Below are 22,083 nucleotides of genomic sequence, written 5' to 3'. Positions count from 1 at the left end.
GCCATTGCAGCATGTCCTAAAGAGACCTAAGACTTGTGTGAAATTCCAATTGGTACCATTAAAGTCCTTCAGCTGGTCTGTGGTTTCTTTTAGTTGACTGACGCTGCTCAGGTGTTACAGCTGGTAGTTAGTAGAAAATGAAAGGGATGGATTCAGATGGATTTTCCACTGTAAGTCTGGGCGAAATCAGAAGACTCCCTGTTATCATTTCCCCCACCCGAGTCTGAATATGAATATGAATTGGTGTAGGGACAAAGCAGATGTGGGAAGGGAAGCTGTATCCTTTGTGACAACATCTGTTTTGAAAGCGCGCACAGTAAGGTACACTGCCAAATCATGACTGTTTTCAGGTTCCTTTTACAATGAAACGTGGCACTCCAGGTAGTCTGCGGAGGGGTCCACAGCACTGTTTGTGTTGAGATGGGCTGAAGATTCAGCAGGAGGACGTCAGTCCTTTCCCAGGCTAGATAAACTCAGAATTAGACAAACCGACTGAAATTAATTGATTGCTGTGTCTGTCATATGCTGCTAACATCATAAAAGGTTATTCTCCCACAAGATAACAAACTCTTCCAGGAAACTCAGGAATCCTTGTTTTCATAAATCCTTCAGCACTATAATTCATGGTTAAAGAATGAAAACAAAACCTCGGAGCTGAATGAATGCAGAGGTTGCTTCGCTGAGCAAAAGTAGTTGGAATAACTTTTCTCTGCTGTAATGTAAATAGTTGAATAGACTCAATCATGCTGTTTTCCAGTGTGCCTTATGACATAGAAAACATAAATCACTTTTTTTTTCCTAAACATGCCTTGATACTTTTTCTCTTATAACCAGAGGGAAAAAAATGAGATTTCATCCTGCAGTGTGTTTAACATGAAGTAATACAGTTTACTATGAAAAGTGCAACATGTCATGTGAACCCTAGCATCTGTGTGCAAAGGTAGATGACAGTAATGACTTCCTTAATGTAGTGCTTTGACTTCCTTAATGTATTGCTTTATGGATAGATACTAAGGATGCATAGAAAGCTAATTGTATTTGTCCTTCCTTCTTACTAAGTTTTAATGTAGAAGTGAGCACTGAGGTACGCCTAATTATATGCCCATATCTGAATGATAATACACTTATCCTGCAAATCTTTTGTTACCATTTAAAATTCTTAAGCCCAGACAGCTCTTGTTTGTGAACCATGTATTGTCCTCAGTTAATAATTACATTACTCAATAAAACAGGTATAGCAAAAAATGAAAGACATGCAGGCCATACCTCTGAACCTTCTATATGGTATTTACTATATGGAATTTATTTCATATGAGTAAAATATGTCAAGCAGATTTATCTTAATATGCAATTAATTAGATCTGGCTTATTAATTCTGTTGGCTCCTTGCATATGAGCCAGTTTGCATGCTGTGGGCAGCTAATGTTTGATGATGACACCATGTAGCTGTTCACTCTTCTTTAAGAAAGGTGTCTTGTTTATCAACAGGATAAACTGAGTGAGTGTGTAGGGTTTCGTGCAGCGTTTTAGGTAGAACAATGTAGTGTGGAGAAATATTGGTGGTGTGCAGAACCCAGCTATTTCTAAAGACAACTGTTTAGCAATAATAAAGATGAAAAGAGTGCATCAGTAGATGTGCATCAGTAGATTTCCAGTAAACGTACTCTCAGGTCAAGGAGTGACTGTGCTCGTGGTTGGAGTAAAGCTTCGTAATGGCCACAAGCAGAGTTGCTGCAAGTCAAAATTTCATGCCACAGTTCCACAAATGGAAAACCTTCAGAAATCAGGAGGATAGTGATTGCAGAAACAGAATTTCTGTTGCACCTGGTGTTGAACTGTCTCTGCTCTGACTGAAATCAGTTGACTTGATGATGCCTTAAGTATCTGGAAAATCTTTTACTAGGCTGAGAGGAATGTACTCAGAGATCTCAAAACAGATACCGGACATTTTAGGTAAAGAATTGCAGTCAGCTCTTCCAGTTGCCCTACACACACTTATGCACGCATCTTGTATTTCCCCCAAATTCAAAAATGTGTTCTTCTTCACAGTCCAGTGGAGTCCAAAAGATGTGGGCTTTAGTTAAAAACAAACAAAAGAAAGGGTCGGGGGCAGTGGCGGGCCTCTGCCCAGCTCTGCTGCAGCCAGGAGGAGAGCCCGTGTCTGCAGGCAGGGAGCTGGGGCTGAGTGGCAGACACAGGAGCGAGCTCTTTAAAATGACAGTTGCCTTAAATGAAAACACCTCGACCGAATGGGATTGGGGGGGTTCAGCATGGGCTGGAAAACCTGCCCCCAAAGTTGGATCAGTGTGCCAAAGCATGTCTGCAAAGCACTTGAGGAAAGTAAATACCTATTGGGAGGCTTGCACATTCATTTCAAAGCAAATACACCTTTAAAATATAAGATGATACTTCTGAAAATTGTGAAGTCAAACAGATTTTGCTGTTCCCTACGAAAGAAAAGTGCAGGACAACAAAGTATAAGTTTATTTTTAAGGAAAGTGACACACCCACACTTAGAGGAGAAGAGCCGTAGTATGTCTTGCTCACTTATCTGAAAGGCGGCAAGCAACCCAGCCAGATGAAACCAGATATTTTAGCTAGTAGGCAATGTTCCTTTACTTGTTGTAGAGCTTCCAAACCCACATTATGACAATAATTTTAAACTTTCTGCAAACTCAAAACCACCAAACTAGACTTCAGTTTCTTATATGGTTTACATATAGTACAGATGTTTCAGTAATGTTATTTAACATGTTATTGTCCAATTTAAAAATCTAAGTTAGCCTCCCCTTTAAATAGCTTGCCTTAGTGAATGTCTGAGGTGACCCTTTGTGCTATGCAGTACAGAATTTTTGCTATAAGCTTCCCTTAAAAGGAGCATCCAGAATTGTGTGTTATCCTCTTCAGTGGCTGGTTTCTCTCCTTTAAGTAGAAAACTAGGACACTGTGGTGGGATCTGTTTATTAAATTTCTGTATCTTGTGTGAAATTTTACAAATACAGATTTTTTTTTTTTTTAATCATGTAATTAAGTTTTGAATGATTTCCAGGTTTTCCATGTGTGATTATTTGTTATTCTTGTAGCTCAGCAAAGACCTAGCCTGCAGGATGCTTCCATCTGGTCTGTTGTCTCTTCCCTTGGAAGAGCTGGGAATTGATGTGAGGGCATCACAAACTCCCCAGGCAGCTAAGCCGCCTGTCAGGCCAAAAGCTGAGGCCACTGTTGGATCTGTGTGAAGCAGTGAGGTCGAGCTCGAGGTGTGTTTTCATCCGTATGTGTGGCAGCAAAGGGGTAAAAGGCAGTTCAGCAGCACTGTCTCAAATCTGGGGCCTGGCTGCTGAGATTGGACCCTCAAGTTCATGGAAACAAACAGAAGTCCTGTACCGTGAGTGTTGCACAAGGCTGATGTTAGGATTACTTACAAATGAACTAATGCTATTTGAAGTGCATGGGCAGAATAGGGTTTGAGATACAGTGCAAGGAATATTCCGTTACCTAGATCTCTTACCTACCTTTTTTCATGTTTGGGCTTCCCTTCTGATTTACAGATAAGAATTGAGGTGTAAGGTTCTTCCATTTCTAAACATGAATTTTCCTTATTTTCCAGAATTGAAAGGGTTATAGACAACAATACTACGGTGAAAATGGTTCCCATCAAGATAGTTCATTCTGAGAGCAGCGCAGAGAAGGAGAGTCGGCAAAGTCTTGTCAGTACTATGGAGCCTCCTGCTTTACCCAGTGGTTTGGAAAAGGACCAAATTAAAACACTCAGCACTTCTGAGCAATCCTATTCACGATTCTGTGCTTACACCAGGCAAGGTGTAGAGCCAGAGCCAGAAGCCAGAACCAAACCAGCTGACCCTCAACCAGCTGAAGAACCTGGGAGCAACTTGAAGGACAGCAGTGCTGCCACGCCAGCAGTCAGCTATGTAAAGGCCAAAGAGAAGACCTTTGAAGACTGGAAGTCAGAGGAACTAGCCAGAGAGATTGTGGGAAGAGATAAATCTCTGGCAGACATACTAGATCCTAATGTGAAAATAAAAACAACAATGGATCTGATGGTTGGAATATTCCCTAAAGATGAACACCTCCTAGAAGAAGCTCAGCAGCGCAGGAAGCTCCTGCCAAAAGTTCCTTCTCCAAAAATTTCAGAGGAGAAGTGAGTATTACTTTCTGTAGGCTAGTGGTTCCTTGTAAGCTGCTGTCCAAAGTGTGTCAGTTTTCCTAGGGGACTGAAGGTGAAGATCTTCCTGCTGTTGCGGTTTGGGGCTTTTCTAAGACTTTTCCATTAGAATAGCAGTCAAGCATAATACTGCTAACGGTACCATTAATGACAGAAAAAGAATGGTGTTGTACAATACGAAAAGTTTCCCAAGACCTGCTTGAAAACTGTTTGTCTGAGAACTTAAGGAATAATTAACTTCTCCCATGTCATAGTGATTAGATATTTTACCGAGATCATCCGGTCTAGTAACTGCATAGAGAAGGAACAATATTTTAGCCTTTTTTATGTGATGAAAATTTACGAAGGCAACTTGAAGTGGGCATGAGGCATTTCCTGGAAGTGAATGAGAACAAAGTAAGAAAAGATTTAAATTTCATCAATGCTGATGTTCTGTGGGTCTTTTGTTTTCTTGATATGAGTTATCAAATTAAGTTGTAGCCTTCTCGAGCAGTTCACATGTAATTCCATAATCAAAGATGAATACTTATGTTGTAGTATCCCGCATTTGGCAGTCTGAAAGGATACTCTCTATGCCAACTGAGGTCTTTGCACTACTTAGTAAAATGTAATTTTACATTTGGTTTCTAGCTGAGATACCTTAGGTCCATTTCACTCATTGTAATGGGGAAAGGTCTTCTGCACTACTTCAGTTCTAGCTTTTGGTAGGCATGTGCTGAGTTCACACAAATTTTCTTCACAACCAGTATGTATTTATCCTATTTCCATAGGTAATGGCTTTCTGTTGAACCCTCTGCTTGCTTGGTGAAATGATGGCTCTAAAAGATTGTCCTTTCTTTTCAGTGATTAGGGTGTCAAGGCAGTTAATGAAAGTTTTGACTTTTTTACCAGGAAAGAGGAGCAGAGCGCGCCGTCTGCCATCTCCCTGACAACCAGTTCTACTTACTACAGCACATCTGCACCGAAGGCAGAGCTGCTGATTAAAATGAAGGACATGCAGGAGCAGCAGCAACAGCAGCAGAGCGAGGATGACTCTGAAGATGAGCTGGATCATGACTTGTCAGAAAAGAAGGTAAAAGACATTTCTAAAAGTGTAATGGGAGGCTCTCGGTTGCGTGCATTTCAATAACTGTGAATTTGCTAGGTAAACAGCCCTAAGTAAAAAGCCTTCTAGATGTACAGGATCACTTGGAAAATCAGCCTGTTTTTTTTTTTTTGGGGGGGGGGGAGGATTGTTAAGTGTCCAACTGTGAATTTAGAAACTTTATATTAGGTGCTTTTTGCAGCTTGATACAAGCTTGATACTCCCAAGGGGAGTTTTGGGGAGGTTATTTTCAAATACTGTTTTCCATTTGAGATTTTAGTGTATTTCTCTCACTTCCTATATATAAAGAAACAGTAGTGCTTATGTATCCCACTGTAACTGGTGGTGGTTTTAGTTGCTCCATATTTTTGAAATTTAGGTCCAGGATTTGGGTTTGTCATGAGAGAGAGAGGAAAAAACACACACACTGCCACCCACACCCCCTTTTTTTGTTTGTTTGTTTTCATGAGCAACAAACCACTTTGCCCTCTATTTCTCCTACCTCCCAAATTAATAACAGTAGTGGTGGGAGACAGCTAATCAGCTTGGTGGATTCAGTGGAAGTTACTCATCATAAGGGAGGCAGTCTTCTCCACTCTTGTTCATCCCCATCCTTTGGTGTTTTATTTCTGGTTTAAGGTCAACATAATCCCCTAGGTATTAAAATGATGATATAATGACATTTCTGTGGTTTGAGAAAGTGTTGTCCTATGTTAAAATCATCACACTCATCTCATTAGTGATTTGGCACAAAATATTTTAATCGTAGTTCCCACTACGGCTAAGCTGAAGGAAATGGTCTGTTGATCAATTAAAGTGATGTAGTTTAACTCTGTTTACCTAAGCCAGTAATGCAGTGGTGTGCAAGTCTTTTCTGTTAAAGTCAGCTTTCTGCTTAATAATCAACTGCCAGGGTGCATTTGGTAATCCAGTCCCAAAGAAATGTCTTTTAATTAAATAATAGGAATATATTTAGTTGCTAAGAATGAGAGGTTCCTTAGGAGATTCCCACCTCTGGTTCAGTGCAGGAGTGGATGCCACTGCATTTGAGGGGGCTGTAGTGTTTTCTGTTACCGCTCTGCTTATTTTTTTTTCTCCCTCAGCCTTCCCTCCTTCCCTCTGCCCCCACTGCATCGCACAGTTCAATACGGCGTGCACTGCCGGGGGCATGGTGTGGCTGCAGCGGGAGAGCTGCTCTTACCCTCTCACCAGAGAGCCGCTGAATCCAACAGCTGTACTACTTAGACAAATTAAGGATTTCACTGCATTTGGAATAATTTGGGTTTATCTGGTGCCACACGACAGTCACGTTCATTGTTTTTGCTAGAATTAGTTTCCTTCTCATTAATTATCGAGTGTATGTATAGGGGGGGTGTTATAATTAAACCTTTCTTGTTTGCCCAACAAACTAAATACTAAAACTTTTATAAGCAAAAGTGCCATTTATTTGTGTTGGTGTCTGTTAACAGGAAAATCATGTTCACCCTTTACATACTCCTCCCTCCATCCCGCCAGCCCCAGTATACACCACTAATCGTATGAGAGAGGGAGTATTTCGTGAAGAGCTTTTAGCAGAGCTTCCCCATCTTCTTCTCTGAATATACATATTGTCGTAGCCACGCACACATTGCTGCTTACTTTTCTCCCTGATTCTTCACATGCGTTAGGATGCGAGCACTCAGTTCAGTGGGCTTTCATCTTGGATCTTGTCAGAAAATGTATAAAACTCATGGTAAGTGGGTCAAGGCATCTTTATAAAACAGCCAGAATATATAACTTGGCCCAGCTTCACATATTTGGCAACAGTTTAACAAGGGATCGTTAAGGACCTGAACACTTTAACAGCACACTTTACGACTTCAATTATTTTAGAGGAGGCATACGCCCAGAACCTGTTCCTCGATTCCTAGAAATCGGTCAGTTCTGTTATGAGATATCTTAATTGCAGTCCACTGTGGAATGATTGTAATATTTGTCGTTCTCTGCTCTGCAAACCAGAAATGTGTGGTGCTTTTTTTTTTTTCTTTTGAAATAAGTATAGGAAATTCATATAGAGTCGTTAATTTTATTTCTGTTCTTTTTAATTTGGGATGATCCCTGTATTCCCAGCTAGCAGGAATGGAATGTGTGTGTCATGTACTGAATTTAATGTAGGTTTACCACAACTATAAAATATTGAACAGATGTTGAAGACACTACAGGAGTGGGTTTTGGAGTAAGGAAAATCCATGTGTGGCCAAGTGTCTCCTTTGCCTTTAGGAAAGTTTCAGCAACTCCTGAAGAGTGTAAAAATAATTGAAGGAATGCCAAGTTTCTTCTGCTTTTAGGCCTGAATTTCATGTGAAATGGGGTGGTGAGCTGAGAGCAGAGTAGTTTACATAAAGCATGCCAAGCAGTGAACCACCTGAGCAGCACTCTGCTAAGCTACTTTCTGTGTTGCTAGTCAGATCAGCAAGAATTACTGGAAAAAAGATGAGGTTTTGTTGTTTTCTTGTTTACTGGTACAGAATTCACAGCTATAAATTACTCATCTGCCAGTTTCAAGATGTAGATTCGAGCTCTTCTGGCTCAGTAGATATTGAATGTAATACAGGTTTTCTGCTGGTTAGCAAAAGCATGTAGTGAGCTCGCAGTTGCCGCATCCAAAGGCTGCTTCATCTGGGTAGGAAGCAATCAGTGATCATAATCCAGTTCTTAATAGATATGACAGTCTTAAAGAGGGGTGAGTACTTATGGCCTTCTCACCTGCAAAAGCGATCCTTTAGAGGCTAGCTTCAGCTGCTTGGGGACATCTAAATAGGATGCCACTGGGAAAATGGCTTTTTTTTTTGTTTTTTAAAGAAAGAAACTTTATGAGAGCACTGATCTGGATTGTCAGACCAGATTGGTAAATGTTGAGCACTCGTATGGCTTTTTTTCATTCAAGAAAGTTGCAGCACAGCTGCAGAAGTAAAAAACTTGAGATAGTAACATAGAGCACAACAGCATCCTGTTGTGTTTCGCATGCTGAAACAGCAGCGTTGTGCATGTGCATGTCGTCTGAGGGAAACGAGAGCGTAGCACTGTGACCTACATAATCCAAATCAAACTGCATTTGCATTGAGAGAAGGGGGGAGAAAAATCAAATCCTACAGATTAATCAGTCAGTAAAGCAGGCATCTGTAGAACTGCTTACTACCTTAATCTCTTGGGCACCCAGACTGACAGATAACCCAAATCCAGATTAACCTGGCCTGAGTATATTAAATCAAAAAGGAGAAACTGGCCCAGATAATCCATGTGTTGAATTTCTGCCTTCAAAAAGGTTGTTAGATTTTCAGGGTGTAGTTGCTTTCTGTTAATATGGCAGACTTTTTTTGTTGTTGTTGTTCCCAAAATAAATTGGCAATGACTGTTCAGTGGCATCTGAGAGCGGAAGCTGCTATCAGTATGTTTCTCTGTAATCGTGAAGGCTTGTAATCAGATTTGCATTTAGAAAGCAGAATTGCTAAAGAATGTCATGAGTAACTTGTTTCAAAAAAAACTGAAGGGATGCTGTGGAAATAATGACTATTTTAAAGGATGTAATTTTCATTTAGAAGTTGTACTAAGAGGTGTATGTTTAGAGAACGCTTTGGGAATTTTTCTTACTTGAAATAAGCTGAATACTAAATAGGCATCTACATTTAAATTAGTGAGGCATTTTTAGGGTGTGATTCATCTCATGTTAGTGTGGACAACTAGCTGAACTGAGTTCCACCCCTTGTGCACAAGTGAAAGCTAATGGGCACGTAAGAACCAAGCCCTCTTGCCCAAACGCAGAGAGGTAGCCGGGCAGCACGGACGGAACACAGGTCACTGAGGGAGGAGATCTGGGTTCTCAGTCTGGCTCTGCTGGCGATGCACCTGACGTGCTTTTTCTAAGCCAGGGCATGTGCGTACCAGGCAATGGGGGATTATACTAGAGAAAGCCCGACAGACTGCAGATGAGGTGGTATATTCACCTGGCATAGGACAGTGACAGCCAAAGATGCTTGTTTGGTCCTTTAGCAGAGCTACTTTGCACAGCTTCGCACAGGGCTGCTTTGTACAATACAGAAGTAGATTTTGTTCCCTCTTCTGTCCCACGGGGATGATGATTTCCCTACAGAAATGTTGTAAGGCAGTGTTAACACTAAGATTTTCTGAGAGTGGAAGGACTACTATGGGATGTTAATATTATGCAGAAAGGAAGAAAAAGGTAGGCAGTGCCCTAGTTTTAACTGCATCATGTGGAAAATACAGGATTGTTTTCCTGGTACTGTTTATCTTCCTAAGTGTAGCTCTTCAGAAAGGTATTACGGACCTGGTATTTAGAGAGAAAAGGATGCACTGTACTTTATGCTGCTCCATGGCAGGCTTTGAAGCTGTTCAAAGAAGAAGCAGGAATGCTTGCTGGGGCGGGGCGGGGGGAGTCCTTCATCTTTTGCCACAAAGGTAAATTGCTTTAACACAGGTCTCAAGCTGAGCATTGTAGACCTACATCCTGAACCTTAGAATCCAGAGGTATAGACCTTAGGCATATACTTAGGCATATATTTATTTGTAACGCAGTCATTGTCAAAGCCACGTGGGAGTTTCAATGTATTAAAATCCTAGATTTCTGACATGACTTTCAGAAGTGGGGAAAAATGCAGTAGTGCTAATAAATTCTCATCCCCTTTATTTTCCACAGCAAGAACTTATTGACAGCATCAGTAGGAAGCTGCAGGTGCTGAGGGAAGCACGGGAGACACTTCTGGAAGACATCCAAGCAAACAATATACTGGGGGAGGAGGTAGAGGCCATTGTGAAAGAAGTCTGCAAACCAAATGAGTTCGACAAATTCAAGATGTTTATCGGCGACCTTGACAAAGTGGTCAACCTCCTGCTGTCACTATCAGGTCGTCTGGCCCGGGTGGAAAATGCCCTTAATAACCTGGATGAAAATACCTCTCCAGAAGAACGGGTGAGAAAGGCCAATAATAATATCACTGCATTTAGTGAACCTGGTGTGGGGGTTTTTGCTTGGTTTTGTTTATCTAAATTGCAGAGCTCAAGATGAGGGATAGTGAATGGATAAATCTCATAAGGCCATTTTCTTTAGATTTCTTAAAACTTTTTGCCTTGCTTTTGCTTGCAATACTGAAACTACAAGTGGCTTGCTGAGAAAAAGTGGTGTTTTGGGGTGCAACATACTGGAAAACAGACTTCTTAGCAGAAGTTTAAAGAAAGAGGGGAACTACTGATAAGAGCATAAAAAGGAGGCAAACAAAAATACTCTTAACAATTCAAGATGGGAAAAGGAGTTTCACTTTGTGCTGTAATACAGAAAGCTTAGACTTCTTCATACTCATCAAGGATCTTGATAAAAATCTGTAAGGTTGTTACAAAGAAAATGTTTCTCATCTACTACAGCTTCCTCCACAATGCCTAGCAAGGAACAAGAGCAAGAAATGACAGAAGGACAAGTCTTAAAAAAAAAAAAGGGGGGGGGGGGGCAGGAGGGAGGCATAGCAAAAATAATTTTTTCAATAGAAAACATGTTTTACCCAAGCAGAATAGCTTGGTAGTGATGTGGAGGAATCCCAGCAGATGTAAAAATTTCAGGAGTGTTCAAGGTGCTCTTACCTGATGGATCCCACCTCTGCTGGCAGCACTTTGTTTAGCTCCAAATCCCATCAGGCCTTAGCTGGGAAGGAGATATCTAGCGATACAGATATGCACCAAAGAAGAGATGTAGACATGTGCGAAACTTAAAGGCTAAAATAAATAAAATAAAGAGAGAGGGCAGCGGGTGGGTATGTGTCAAGTGAGTTTAGCTGCTACAGTTAAATGAATGTGAAGTGGGATTTTTGGCTTGCAGCTGTGGACTGAAATGCCAGCAGTCCACCGAAGTGTTGTAACAGAATTTTTTCCACAGGCTGTGGATTCATAGAATCATAGAATAGTTTGGGTTGTAAGGGACCTTTAAAGGTCATCTAGTCCAAACCCCTGCAATGAGCAGGGACATCTTCAACTAGATCAGGTTGCTCAGAGCCCCGTCCAGCCTGACCTTGAATGTTTCCAGGGATGGGGCATCCACCACCTCTCTGGGCAACCTCTGCCAGTGCTTCACCACCCTCAGCGTAAAAAAATTTCTTCCTTAGGTCTAGTCTAAATCTACCCCCCTTTAGTTTAAAGCCATTCCCCCTTGTCCTGTTGCAACAGGCCCTGCTAAAAAGTTTGTCCCCATCTTTCTTATAAGCCCCCTTTAAGTACTGATAGGCTGCAATAAGGTCTCCCCGAAGCCGCCTCCTCTCCAGGCTGAACAACCCCAACTCTCTCAGCCTTTCTTCATAGGAGAGGTGTTCCACCCCCCTGATCATTTTCGTGGCCCTCTTCTGGACCCGCTCCAACAGGTCTGTGTCTTTCTTGTGCTGAGGGCTCCAGAGCTGAACGCAGTATTCCAGGTGGGGTCTCACCAGAGCAGAGGAGAGGGGCAGAATCACCTCCCTCGACCTGCTGGCCACGCTTCTTTGGATGCAGCCCAGGATACGATTGGCCTTCTGGGCTGCGAGTGCACATTGCTGGCTCATGTCCAGCTTTTCATCCACCAGTACCCCCAAGTCCTTCTCGGCAGGGCTGTTCTCAATCCCTTCATCCCCCAGCCTGTATTGATACCGGGGGTTGCCCCGACCCGGGGGCAGGACCTTGCACTTGGCCTTGTTGAACCTCATGAGGTTCACACAGGCCCACTTCTCCAGCTTGTCCAGGTCCCTCTGGATGGCATCCTGTCCCTCAGGTGTGTCAACAAATTCACGTTGTGTTTCTTCAGTGTGCTCCGTTGTTTCACCAATAAGAACCTGTAAGTGCTGGGACTAGTCTGAAGCTGTGTTTTTGCTCTTTGGCCCTAGCTGCTGCCAAACATACTTGTTTAATGGCTGCCCAGACCCCTTTCTGATTGAGGTGAAGGGAAGGTATTTGACAGCTTATTGGAGGGCAGATCAAAGCTTCTGAAACTTAAAGAAATTTAATCCTTCTTTAGACTTCTTTTTTCTAAATGTGGTTGCAGTTGCCTAATGGGCTCAAAGATAGGAGTGTGAGTTGGGGAAAGCGCTACCAGATGATATGAGCATAGGAAACACAGTTTGAGAGCTGTGATAAAAATAGCTTATTGACTACGTGTGGAAAAGGAAGGAGGTGAGTAGGTGCTGTAGTAAGGGCAGTCAGAAATTGTCTGTGTGCTCTGCTGTCAAATTTAGACTGACAGAAATCCAAATCCCTGACATATTTTAATCCCCATTCATCTTCTCATGCACTGACACCAAAGTCTTTCCATAATAACATCAGAAATATATCTGAAAGTGTCAGTCAGAGATGCTTCTCAGATGGATCCAAGTCCCCAGGTACCTTGACTATAAATACAATGCATGTAGGGTTACATGTCCATTTCTTTGAATTTAGACTGGTGCGTGTGGCTTTTTTGGTTGTCCTTTTGTATTTTGTAGGTCACATGATGATATTTGGTGTACTACTAATGTGCCGTATAAACAAAACAGGGGAGGTTACTTCCATCCCTGGGGATCATATCCCTAGTGATCACTGATTTTTTTTTTTTTTTAATTTTTTTTTTTTAAGCTGATGTTGTCTAATAAACACTACTGATAGTTTTCCACTTTCTAGGAACCACCAGCTGCTCAGCAGACTTTCTAAATAAACAGTCTGTCAGCAGGCAAATAATCACTGCTGAATTAATATTCTGACTATTAGATGCTCTGTCATAGGTCTCTTTTGCCACAAGGAACAGTATCAGGTATTTCAACTTTAGCTTCTGAAAGGGGCTTCATCTGAAATAGCTACCAGCCCCCTTCCTTCCACACAGTGAGACCAGTGTCTTCTCCTTACTTTCCTTATCAATCAAAGCTAGAGTGTGTTGAGAACCCTAAAGCACTGAACCAGCAGTCCACAGGTATGATCAAGTGCCTAGACCCACAAGACCTGTTATTGCAAGACTAGGGACAGTGACTCTCATGACTGGAGTGCTGCAATGAATGGCTATAGACTCTTCAGAAGGGACAGGCGAGGAAGGAGAGGCGGTGGGGTGGCCCTGTATGTTAGGGAGTGTTTCGATTGTCTAGAGCTCAACGATTGTGATGATGATACGGTTGAGTGTTTATGGGTACGGATGAGGGGGAAGGCCAACGAGGCAGATATCCTGCTGGGAGTCTGTTATAGACCACCCAACCAGGATGAAGGGGCGGATGAAGCGTTCTGTAAGCGGCTGGCAGAAGTCTCTCAATCGCTAGCCCTTGTTCTCGTGGGGGACTTCAACTTCCCGGATGTCTGCTGGAAATACAACACAGCAGAGAGGAAGCAGCCTAGGAGGTTCCTGGAGTGTGTGGAAGACAACTTCCTGACACAGCTGGTAACTGAGCCTACCAGGGGAGGTGCCTCGCTCAACCTGCTGTTTACAAACAGAGAAGGACTGGTGGGAGATGTGGTGGTTGGAGGCCGTCTTGGGCTTGGCGACCATGAAATGGTAGAATTCTCGATTCTTGGTGAAGTAAGGAGGGGGGGCAGCAAAACCACAACCATGGACTTCCGGAGGGCAGACTTTGGCCTGTTCAGGACGTTGGTTGAGAGAGTCCCGTGGGAGACGGTCCTGAAGGGCAGAGGGGTCCAGGAAGGCTGGACGATCTTCAAGAAGGAAGTCTTAATGGCGCAGGAGCAGGCTGTCCCTGTACGCCGTAAGAAGAATGGGCAGGGAAGACGACTGGCCTGGCTGAACGGGGAGCTCTTGCTGGGACTCAGGAAAAAAAGGAGAGTTTACCGCTTGTGGAAGAAGGGGCAGGCAACTCAAGAAGAGTACAGGGATCTCGTTAGGTCATGCAGAGAAGAAATGAGAAAGGCAAAAGCCCAGCTAGAACGCAATCTGGCCGCTGTCGTTAAAGACAACAAAAAAAGTTTTTACAAATATATTAATGACAAGAAGAGAGCCAAGGAAAATCTCCATCTTTTATTGGATGCAGGGGGGAACATTGTCACTGAGGATGAGGAAAAGGCTGAGGTACTCAATGCCTTCTTTGCCTCAGTCTTTAACAGGCAGACCAGTTCTCCTCAGGGTACTCGGCCCCCCGAGCTGGAAGACAGGGACAGCGAGCAGGATGAACCCCCCATAATCCAAGAGGAAGCAGTCAATGACCTGCTACGCCACCTGGATGCTCACAAGTCTATGGGGCCGGATGGGATCCACCCGAGAGTGCTGAGGGAGCTGGCGGAGGTGCTCGCCAAGCCGCTCTCCATCATTTATCAGCAGTCCTGGTTAACGGGGGAGGTTCCGGGTGACTGGAGGCTTGCCAATGTGACGCCCATCTACAAGAAGGGCCGGAAGGAGGATCCGGGGAACTGCAGGCCTGTCAGCCTGACCTCGGTGCCGGGGAAGATTATGGAGCGGTTCATCTTGAGGGCGCTCACAAGGCATGAGCGGGACAACCAGGGGATCCGGCCTAGCCAGCACGGATTCATGAAAGGCAGGTCCTGCTTGACCAACCTGATCTCCTTCTATGACCAGGTGACCCGCCTAGTGGATGAGGGAAAGGCTGTGGATGTGGTCTACCTGGACTTCAGCAAGGCCTTTGACACCGTCTCCCACAGCATTCTCCTCGAGAAGCTGGCGGCTCACGGCTTAGACAGGTGTACTCTGCGCTGGGTCAAAAACTGGCTGGACGGCCGGGCCCAGAGAGTTGTGGTGAATGGAGTTACATCCAGTTGGCGGCCGGTCACGAGTGGTGTTCCCCAGGGCTCAGTACTGGGGCCGGTCTTGTTTAATATCTTTATCGATGATCTGGATGAGGGGATCGAGTGCACCCTCAGTAAGTTTGCAGACGACACCAAGTTGGGCGGGAGTGTTGATCTGCTCGAGGGTAGGAAGGCTCTGCAGAGGGACCTGGACAGGCTGGATCGATGGGCCCAGGCCAATTGTATGAGGTTCAACAAGGCCAAGTGCCGGGTCCTGCACTTCGGCCACAACAACCCCATGCAGCGCTACAGGCTTGGGGAAGAGTGGCTGGAAAGCTGCCCAGCAGAGAAGGACCTGGGGGTGTTGGTCGACAGCCGGCTGAACATGAGCCGGCAGTGTGCCCACATGGCCAAGAAGACCAATGGCATCCTGGCCTGTATCAGAAATCGTGTGGCCAGCAGGAGTAGGGAAGTGATCGTGCCCCTGTACTCGGCCCTGGTGAGGCCGCACCTCAAATACTGTGTTCAGTTTTGGGCCCCTCACTACAAGAAGGACGTTGAGGTGCTGGAGCGCGTCCAGAGAAGGGCAACGAGGCTGGTGAGGGGTCTGGAGAACAAGTCTTATGAGGAGCGGCTGAGGGAACTGGGGTTGTTTAGCCTGGAGGAGAGGAGGCTGAGGGGAGACCTCATCGCTCTCTACAACTCCCTGAAAGGAGGTTGTAGCGAGGTGGGTGTCGGTCTCTTCTCCCAAGTAACAAGTGATAGGATGAGAGGAAATGGCCTCAAGTTGCGGCAGGGGAGGTTTAGATTGGATGTAAGGAAAAATGTCTTTACTGAGAGAGTGGTGAAACATTGGAACAGGCTGCCCAGGGAAGTGGTGGAGTCCCCATCCCTGGAGGTATTTAAAAGACGAGTAGATGAGGCACTTAGGGACATGGTTTAGGACATGGTGGTCTTGGGTTGACGGTTGGACTCGGTGATCTTAGAGGTCTTTTCCAACCTCAGTGATTCTATGATTCTAAGTGCCAGGGAGAGTAGTTAGGAACTGGATGCTGGTAAGTCAAATACATGGAGGGAGTCCCTCTTCATATGGCTGTGGTTCAAAACAGCAAACAATTCTTGAGAAAGACTCTCAATAGAAAGAGCCAGAGATTGTTCCATCAGAGGAGCTTCAGATGGCCTGTGTTTGGCTGGGGCTTCAGATCACTGTTAACTGCAAAAAACCCCTTCTGCACTCTGCTTGGCTTTGGTTGGCTGAAGTCGGTCAGATGAAACCATCTGATATCATTGACACCTTTAGGCCTGGTGAGTCATTTACCCATTGCTTAGAGAACCTCCTCAAGAATGGTGTCGAGCCTGCTACAGTGTGTTTCACTTTACCCTTCAAAACAGGCTTTCTAGTGTCAGTTGTCTTTGACAGAGGTAAAAGCAAATTCAAGAGGCTTCTCATTTGCCTTCTACCTTTCTGCATCCCACTACTCGTAGGTATTCCCTAAATCTCCACAAGGGCAGAGGGATTAAGGTGTCATGCAAAGTTTGTAACAAAAGTAGTGTTTACTTTCCTTAAACTGCCAGGTTACTCATGTTCATCTTAAAGTCGTGCCATAGGCTTGGTAAGAAGAAACCATACAACTTCAATCTCAGGAATTGTTATGAAGGACTAAACATTTGATTGTTCTTCTGTCTGTTGACAGGGATAGCAAATGGCTTGAAAAACAGAGCTATTTCATCCCAAGGTTAGGCGGGTACCTCTACCATTGAGCTACCAGCTGGTTGATACATGCCCTCTTGTGTTCATCACATTCTGTCTAATTCTTCTTCTGTTTCTCGGCATACACACAAGCTGCAAGGCTGCCCTGGGGAGCGGTGTAGCCACGCTCCCGAGTTTGGGCTTGGCTGCTAGTTCCCCCGGTGAATTTAGGAGAACAGTACTTCCATCTCTTTGCAGCAGATAGTTCTGCTTGCAACTTGCGGTAGGATTTTTTTTTCCCTGGCATAAGCTCAAAGGAAGATTAAACTGTGGTTTTTCTAATAATGTGTGATTTCTGTGACTTGTCTTCCGTAGTTGTCTTGAATCCTGAGTTAATCTAGGCTGTGTATTTTAAGTACATCGAGAGCGCAAGTCAAAGCGTTTCACCCTCTGGTGCTGTCTATAGAAAAAGAGGCAGCACAGGATACGTTTGCAGCTCTGACAAATAGGTCTATTAAAGCTTGCTGGTCTGTATCCCCCTTTGTCTCATACTTCTATCTTGAAAGTACTCTATTTTGTAGTCTAGAAAAACACTTTTCTGTAAATCCTTTAGGCTTGTTACAGCATGTGTGATTTAACATAAAGTCCAAATGAAAAAAATTGATACATTTATTCGAACAGACTGTGGTTTATGTGAAGACATAGGTTCTCAAAGAAAATTCATCTCTGAAGCAAAGCTAACAGTTATGGAGTGGTACCTCTTAGGGGCACTTTTTAAGTTCAGAAGTCTGTGCAGGAATTCTTGACATCAGAGTAGGCCAGCCATACTGTCGTGGTTTAACTTCAGCCGGCAACTGAGCACCGCACAGCCGCTCGCTCACTCCCCCCGCCCCGGTGGGATGGGGGAGAGAATCGGAAGAGTACAAGTGAGAAAACTCGTGGGTTGAGATAAGAACAGTTTAATAATTGAAATAAAATAAAATCCTAATAATAATAATAATAAAAGAATATACAAAGCAAATTATGCACGATGCAATTGCTCACCACCCGCCGACCGATGCCCAGCCAGTCCCCGAGCAGCGGCCCCCCCCGGCCAGCTTTCCCCCAGTTTATGTACTGAGCATGACGTCACATGGTATGGAATGTCCCTTTGGCCAGTTTGGGTCAGCTGTCCTGGCTGTGCCCCCTCCCAGCTTCTCGTGCACCTCCAGCCTTCTCGGTCGGTAGAGCATGGGAAGCTGAGAAGTCCTTGACTAGTGCAAGCACTGCTCAGCAACAACTAAAACATTGGTGTGTTATCAACATTATTCTCATCCTAAATCCAAAACACAGCACTGTACCAGCTACTAGGAAGGAAATTAACTCTATCCCAACCGAAACCAGAACGCACACTCTGTTGCTGGAAAAAGGCAATCACTTGTAGGCAGACATCTGAAATAGGTCAGATTAATAATGCTCCTGTTTCTTTCCATATACTGCTAAAGGCGTGTAGCTGAGTGATTTGAGTGTGGCTGTCTACTGAGTAGACAGGTGAAGTTGGGTGAGATGTACCTCCCTCTTCATGCTTGTACATTTGTGTGAATGGGATATAGCTCCTGTCCTCTTTCTTTGTGTGTTTCTCTGTTCAACCTCCCTTTTTCCTATTTTGTCTCTTATGAGGGCACGAAGCAGGAAGTTTACAGCCCTTTTGGGAAGATGATGCTTTTTTTTTTTTTTTTTTTTTTTTACTTCCCTCCTATTGTCTTGCCCCAGCTCTTGCTCCTATCTTAAGACCACATGACTTCGCGTCTCATGGAGAAGCCATGTGGATTGCAGCAGAACCGTGAAATACCATAGTGTCAGGAACATATAAGAACATATTGCTCCATTAATTAGTCTGTTTGTGGGTTCTCTAACCACAGCTGTTTCAGTGTGGAAGTTTGGTGCTGTGTATTGAAGATGTAAGTTGTGGCTGAGTGAAGCCTTACTTTGGAGAACTTGGATGTTTCTCAAAGGCAACTGTATTTTATATAACTGTTTTGAACTATTAAATAGTAAAGTAGTCTTTGAAGTTCTTGTTGTTGAGGCCAATAGAAATTAATGGTGCATCTTTCATCGATTCACTACATTTTTTTCCTGTTTGTTAATGCATTTTATTAGACGACACGTTAAGGAGCAATCTTACTCCACCTCTCTAAGTATTCAGGAAAGTCTTTGTCTTTGCAGATAAAACAAACTTGAGACTTAAACATTGAAGCTGTTGTCCCAGCCTGGTGAACCCAGTGAATTTTTAACTGTTTTTCTTTTCTCCTAAGCGGACGTTGGTAGAGAAGCAGAAGCTGCTGACCCAGCAACACGAAGATGCAAAAGAACTGAAGGAAAACCTGGATCGTCGAGAGCGCATTGTCTTTGACATTTTGGCGAACTACTTGAGTGAGGAGAACTTAGCGGACTATGAGCACTTTGTGAAAATGAAGTCGGCCCTTATCATCGAGCAGCGAGAGCTTGAGGACAAGATCAAGCTGGGGGAAGAGCAACTGAAGTGTCTGACCGATAGCCTCCAACCTGAACGGCTCAAATAAGAGGACTGAGTCCGACCAAGGATGTGAAAAATGGGAAAGAAGGAAGGGATGGGGAGTTTCCAAGCATACAAATGAGTATCTTGGCTTGTCTGTAGAGTGTCCCGTAGAGAAGCAAGTGCACAAGAGAAAAATAGCTCTCAACAGCAATAATGTTCTCCTTCATTTTTTTGGGATGATGTATTTAATTTTTTAGAACACATTTTTATTGCTGGACTCTACAGCTGTTTCTCATTGCTTAACTTACAGACAGCTCCACAGAAAAGGATAGACTCTTAATCTTTCTGCTCAGTAAGCTGAAAGTCTGTGGCAGTTGTGCATGCAAACAACGTTTTTTAGAATAGGTTGTATACTTTCTTTATGTTCAGATGCTGTACAGACTGCTGGGAAACCCAACAGCAATTTATGAATGCACACAAATTTAGAAGCTCTAAATTTAGTGGCTTTTTATTTTTTTTTAAAGACACATTAAATAGGGGAAGCGTGCATCTTATAGCTAATATATTCAGATTGCTGAAATGTAGTGTCACTCTGATCCTGTGGCATCAGACACTTTTTTGTAATACTGTATATAGGATGGCACTTTCCCCTTGCAGAAAATAACTTTACAATCAGTCTCAGTTAAACACTTCTTAAACCAGCTTGCAAATCACCTAATGGCTACCTTGCTGAAGATTTTTTTAAAAATTATTTTGCAAGACATAGTTGTACACCTTCTTACTGCAACGCAAGCGATTTTCTTTACCAAGTTTTACTTGATTTAAGAAACAGGCTGGAAGTACTGTGCTGATTTTGTTCAAAACATTTCTCATCTAAATTATTTAGAAAGCTCATTTCCTTTTTCTTATGCTATTTATGCATGTTTTTATTCTTCCTCCCCCAGAACCGCTACACTTTATGAAACTAAATGTAGGCTAAGGACACTGCTTCTATTTTTCTTCTGACTGCTCAACATTGTGATGGTTTTATATAGACAGTTAAGTTATACTGAAGTTGACCTACATAATGCTGTTCGTTCTTTCCTCTTTCTCAGACTACCAAATGCAATATAAACACTTCTGCCGTGTAAATACTGTGCATTACTCAGAGCAACTCTGCTTTGTAACTGTGAACATAAGTGGGTTTTGTTTGTTTGTTTTTTCCATTGCACAATGATAAATGAGAGGATGCTAGTTCACAGTATCAGATTACTGGTTGCGTTCTAGTAATACTGCCATTGACTTATAACAGGTGATTTCCCCGTAGCTCTAAAAAGAGGTGCTAACTCATGTTTTAGCGCAGTAATAGGTTATGCTGACTTGCTCAGATACCTACAGAGAAGTTCTGTAGTGTCTAAATGACAAGTTCTATGTTAAGATAAAGTTTTGCAGGCAAAGGAAAGTCTTGGATGACTTTGTGTATATGCCATTTACATTGTAGTACGGAAGACATTTATCTCCGTAGACAAACAGGTTTGCCCAGCAAGAAGCCATTTTTGAGGCAGATGTGAATGCCAGGCTGTAGCTAAGCAGGTTGAAAATACAAGTAGTTAGGTGTTGAAAAGAGAGAGAAAATCATTCTTCCCACTATTCCTGCAGTGGCAGCATTCACAAAAGGTTTTCTGTCCTCCTTACCTGAATCCTCTTTTTTGCGGGGAGAGAACCGGAGAGGTGCTGATCAGCGAATTCCTTGCGAGTTGGGGAACTGGGGAGGAAAAAATCTTCCGGAACCAGTTTCTTTACAGACAGATGCAAACGTTAAAAGGACTGTTGCCCCCCTTATAGTGCACTACTTCGTATACCTGGACCAAATCTTTAATGAAATTATGTTGATGTGTATCTGCTGAGGTCAAATGGAGCTACCATTTCACAAAACCTGCAGCTGACCTTAGTTTCTTCCTCCTAGTTCAGAAACGTAGTCTCTGGCATCTCACAGTTATATGCTGCTATGTTCCTAGGACAAGTGATCCCTTCGTCCTTAAACTTATCCCTTAACCGTAACAAACCCAAAACTAAACAATTCCCAAATAAATTATGCTTGTCTTTTAGCTTGGAGAAAAATGTGCATTGTTTTATCTGTGGCATTTTAAAAATTTTACATATTGTGGTTACTCTGAAATGTGTATGTGAAATGTGAATAATAATATAATTACAATGTGTTTGTATACAGTACTTTGATTTAGATCCTTCTGATAAAAGGTAGCAATATTGTGAATGCTATATATATTATCCTTTTCACAGAACAGTTGCGTAGACACCATTCTCTCCTTTCCTTTTTTTAAAGCTGTGTTGAAATCTCTCACCCTTGGAACCTGAAGATGGCTGCCTCCCAATGTTATATGTAAATCTGTAAATAGCTATACTGTTGCTTTTTGAAAAAATCTGGTGCTAATGTTTTGCCTTTGGCATCCTGGGGATGGCTGTTTCTTCACCTTACGTTGTTCTCAAATCTAGATCTCTTTGTATAGTGAACGATTTCCACTATATTTCTCCAACTGTTTGGATCCTGCAGCCCAGAGTGAAAATGTACAGTTTTCCTGCCTGACACTTAACACTTACCCTACTGACAAATGGTATTGCTTGACTTTGGGAAAATAAACTGTATATTTCAATGTAGAGTTAGTTTTTGTGTGCAGCTTTAACAGTCAAGACCTACAGTTTTGCGGCGCGGTGTTAGCCATCCCGTGGTGCCCATAGCTTTTAAAGGCCAGGCCAGTTATCTGATGCTCTGAAGTAGCTTGCCGTCTTTTCACGGATTATTTAACGTGTTGACCTAATTGATCAGTCTCAAGTTCCCAGTGTAAGTAAGTACCAGAAATGCGTTCATGTCTATTCAGTATTTTAAGTGTGTGAGTATCAGAGGGCAGAAAGGA

General features: G+C 43.2%; 1 protein-coding gene across 5 annotated transcripts in view; it reads left to right on the top strand.

The window, feature by feature from the left end:
- The window catches only part of SHROOM2 (shroom family member 2), a 134,769-nt gene extending 112,943 nt beyond the window's left edge, over nucleotides 1–21,826 (top strand). For all 5 annotated transcript variants that reach the window (XM_076357804.1, XM_076357796.1, XM_076357830.1 and 2 more), the window contains 4 exons: nucleotides 3,608–4,159; nucleotides 5,075–5,255; nucleotides 9,961–10,233; nucleotides 18,969–21,826. In XM_076357804.1, the coding sequence (XP_076213919.1) occupies nucleotides 3,608–4,159; nucleotides 5,075–5,255; nucleotides 9,961–10,233; nucleotides 18,969–19,235 (1,273 nt within the window). In that variant the 3' untranslated portion in view covers nucleotides 19,236–21,826. The remainder of the gene's footprint in view (nucleotides 1–3,607; nucleotides 4,160–5,074; nucleotides 5,256–9,960; nucleotides 10,234–18,968) is intronic.
- Nucleotides 21,827–22,083: the final 257 nt, after the last annotated feature.

The sequence above is a fragment of the Aptenodytes patagonicus genome, chromosome 1 (genome assembly GCF_965638725.1).
Source record: "Aptenodytes patagonicus chromosome 1, bAptPat1.pri.cur, whole genome shotgun sequence".
Classification (NCBI taxonomy): Eukaryota; Metazoa; Chordata; class Aves; order Sphenisciformes; family Spheniscidae; genus Aptenodytes; species Aptenodytes patagonicus.
The sequence above is the reverse complement of the archived record's forward strand: the minus strand, read 5'-3'. Positions and strand labels throughout refer to the sequence as shown.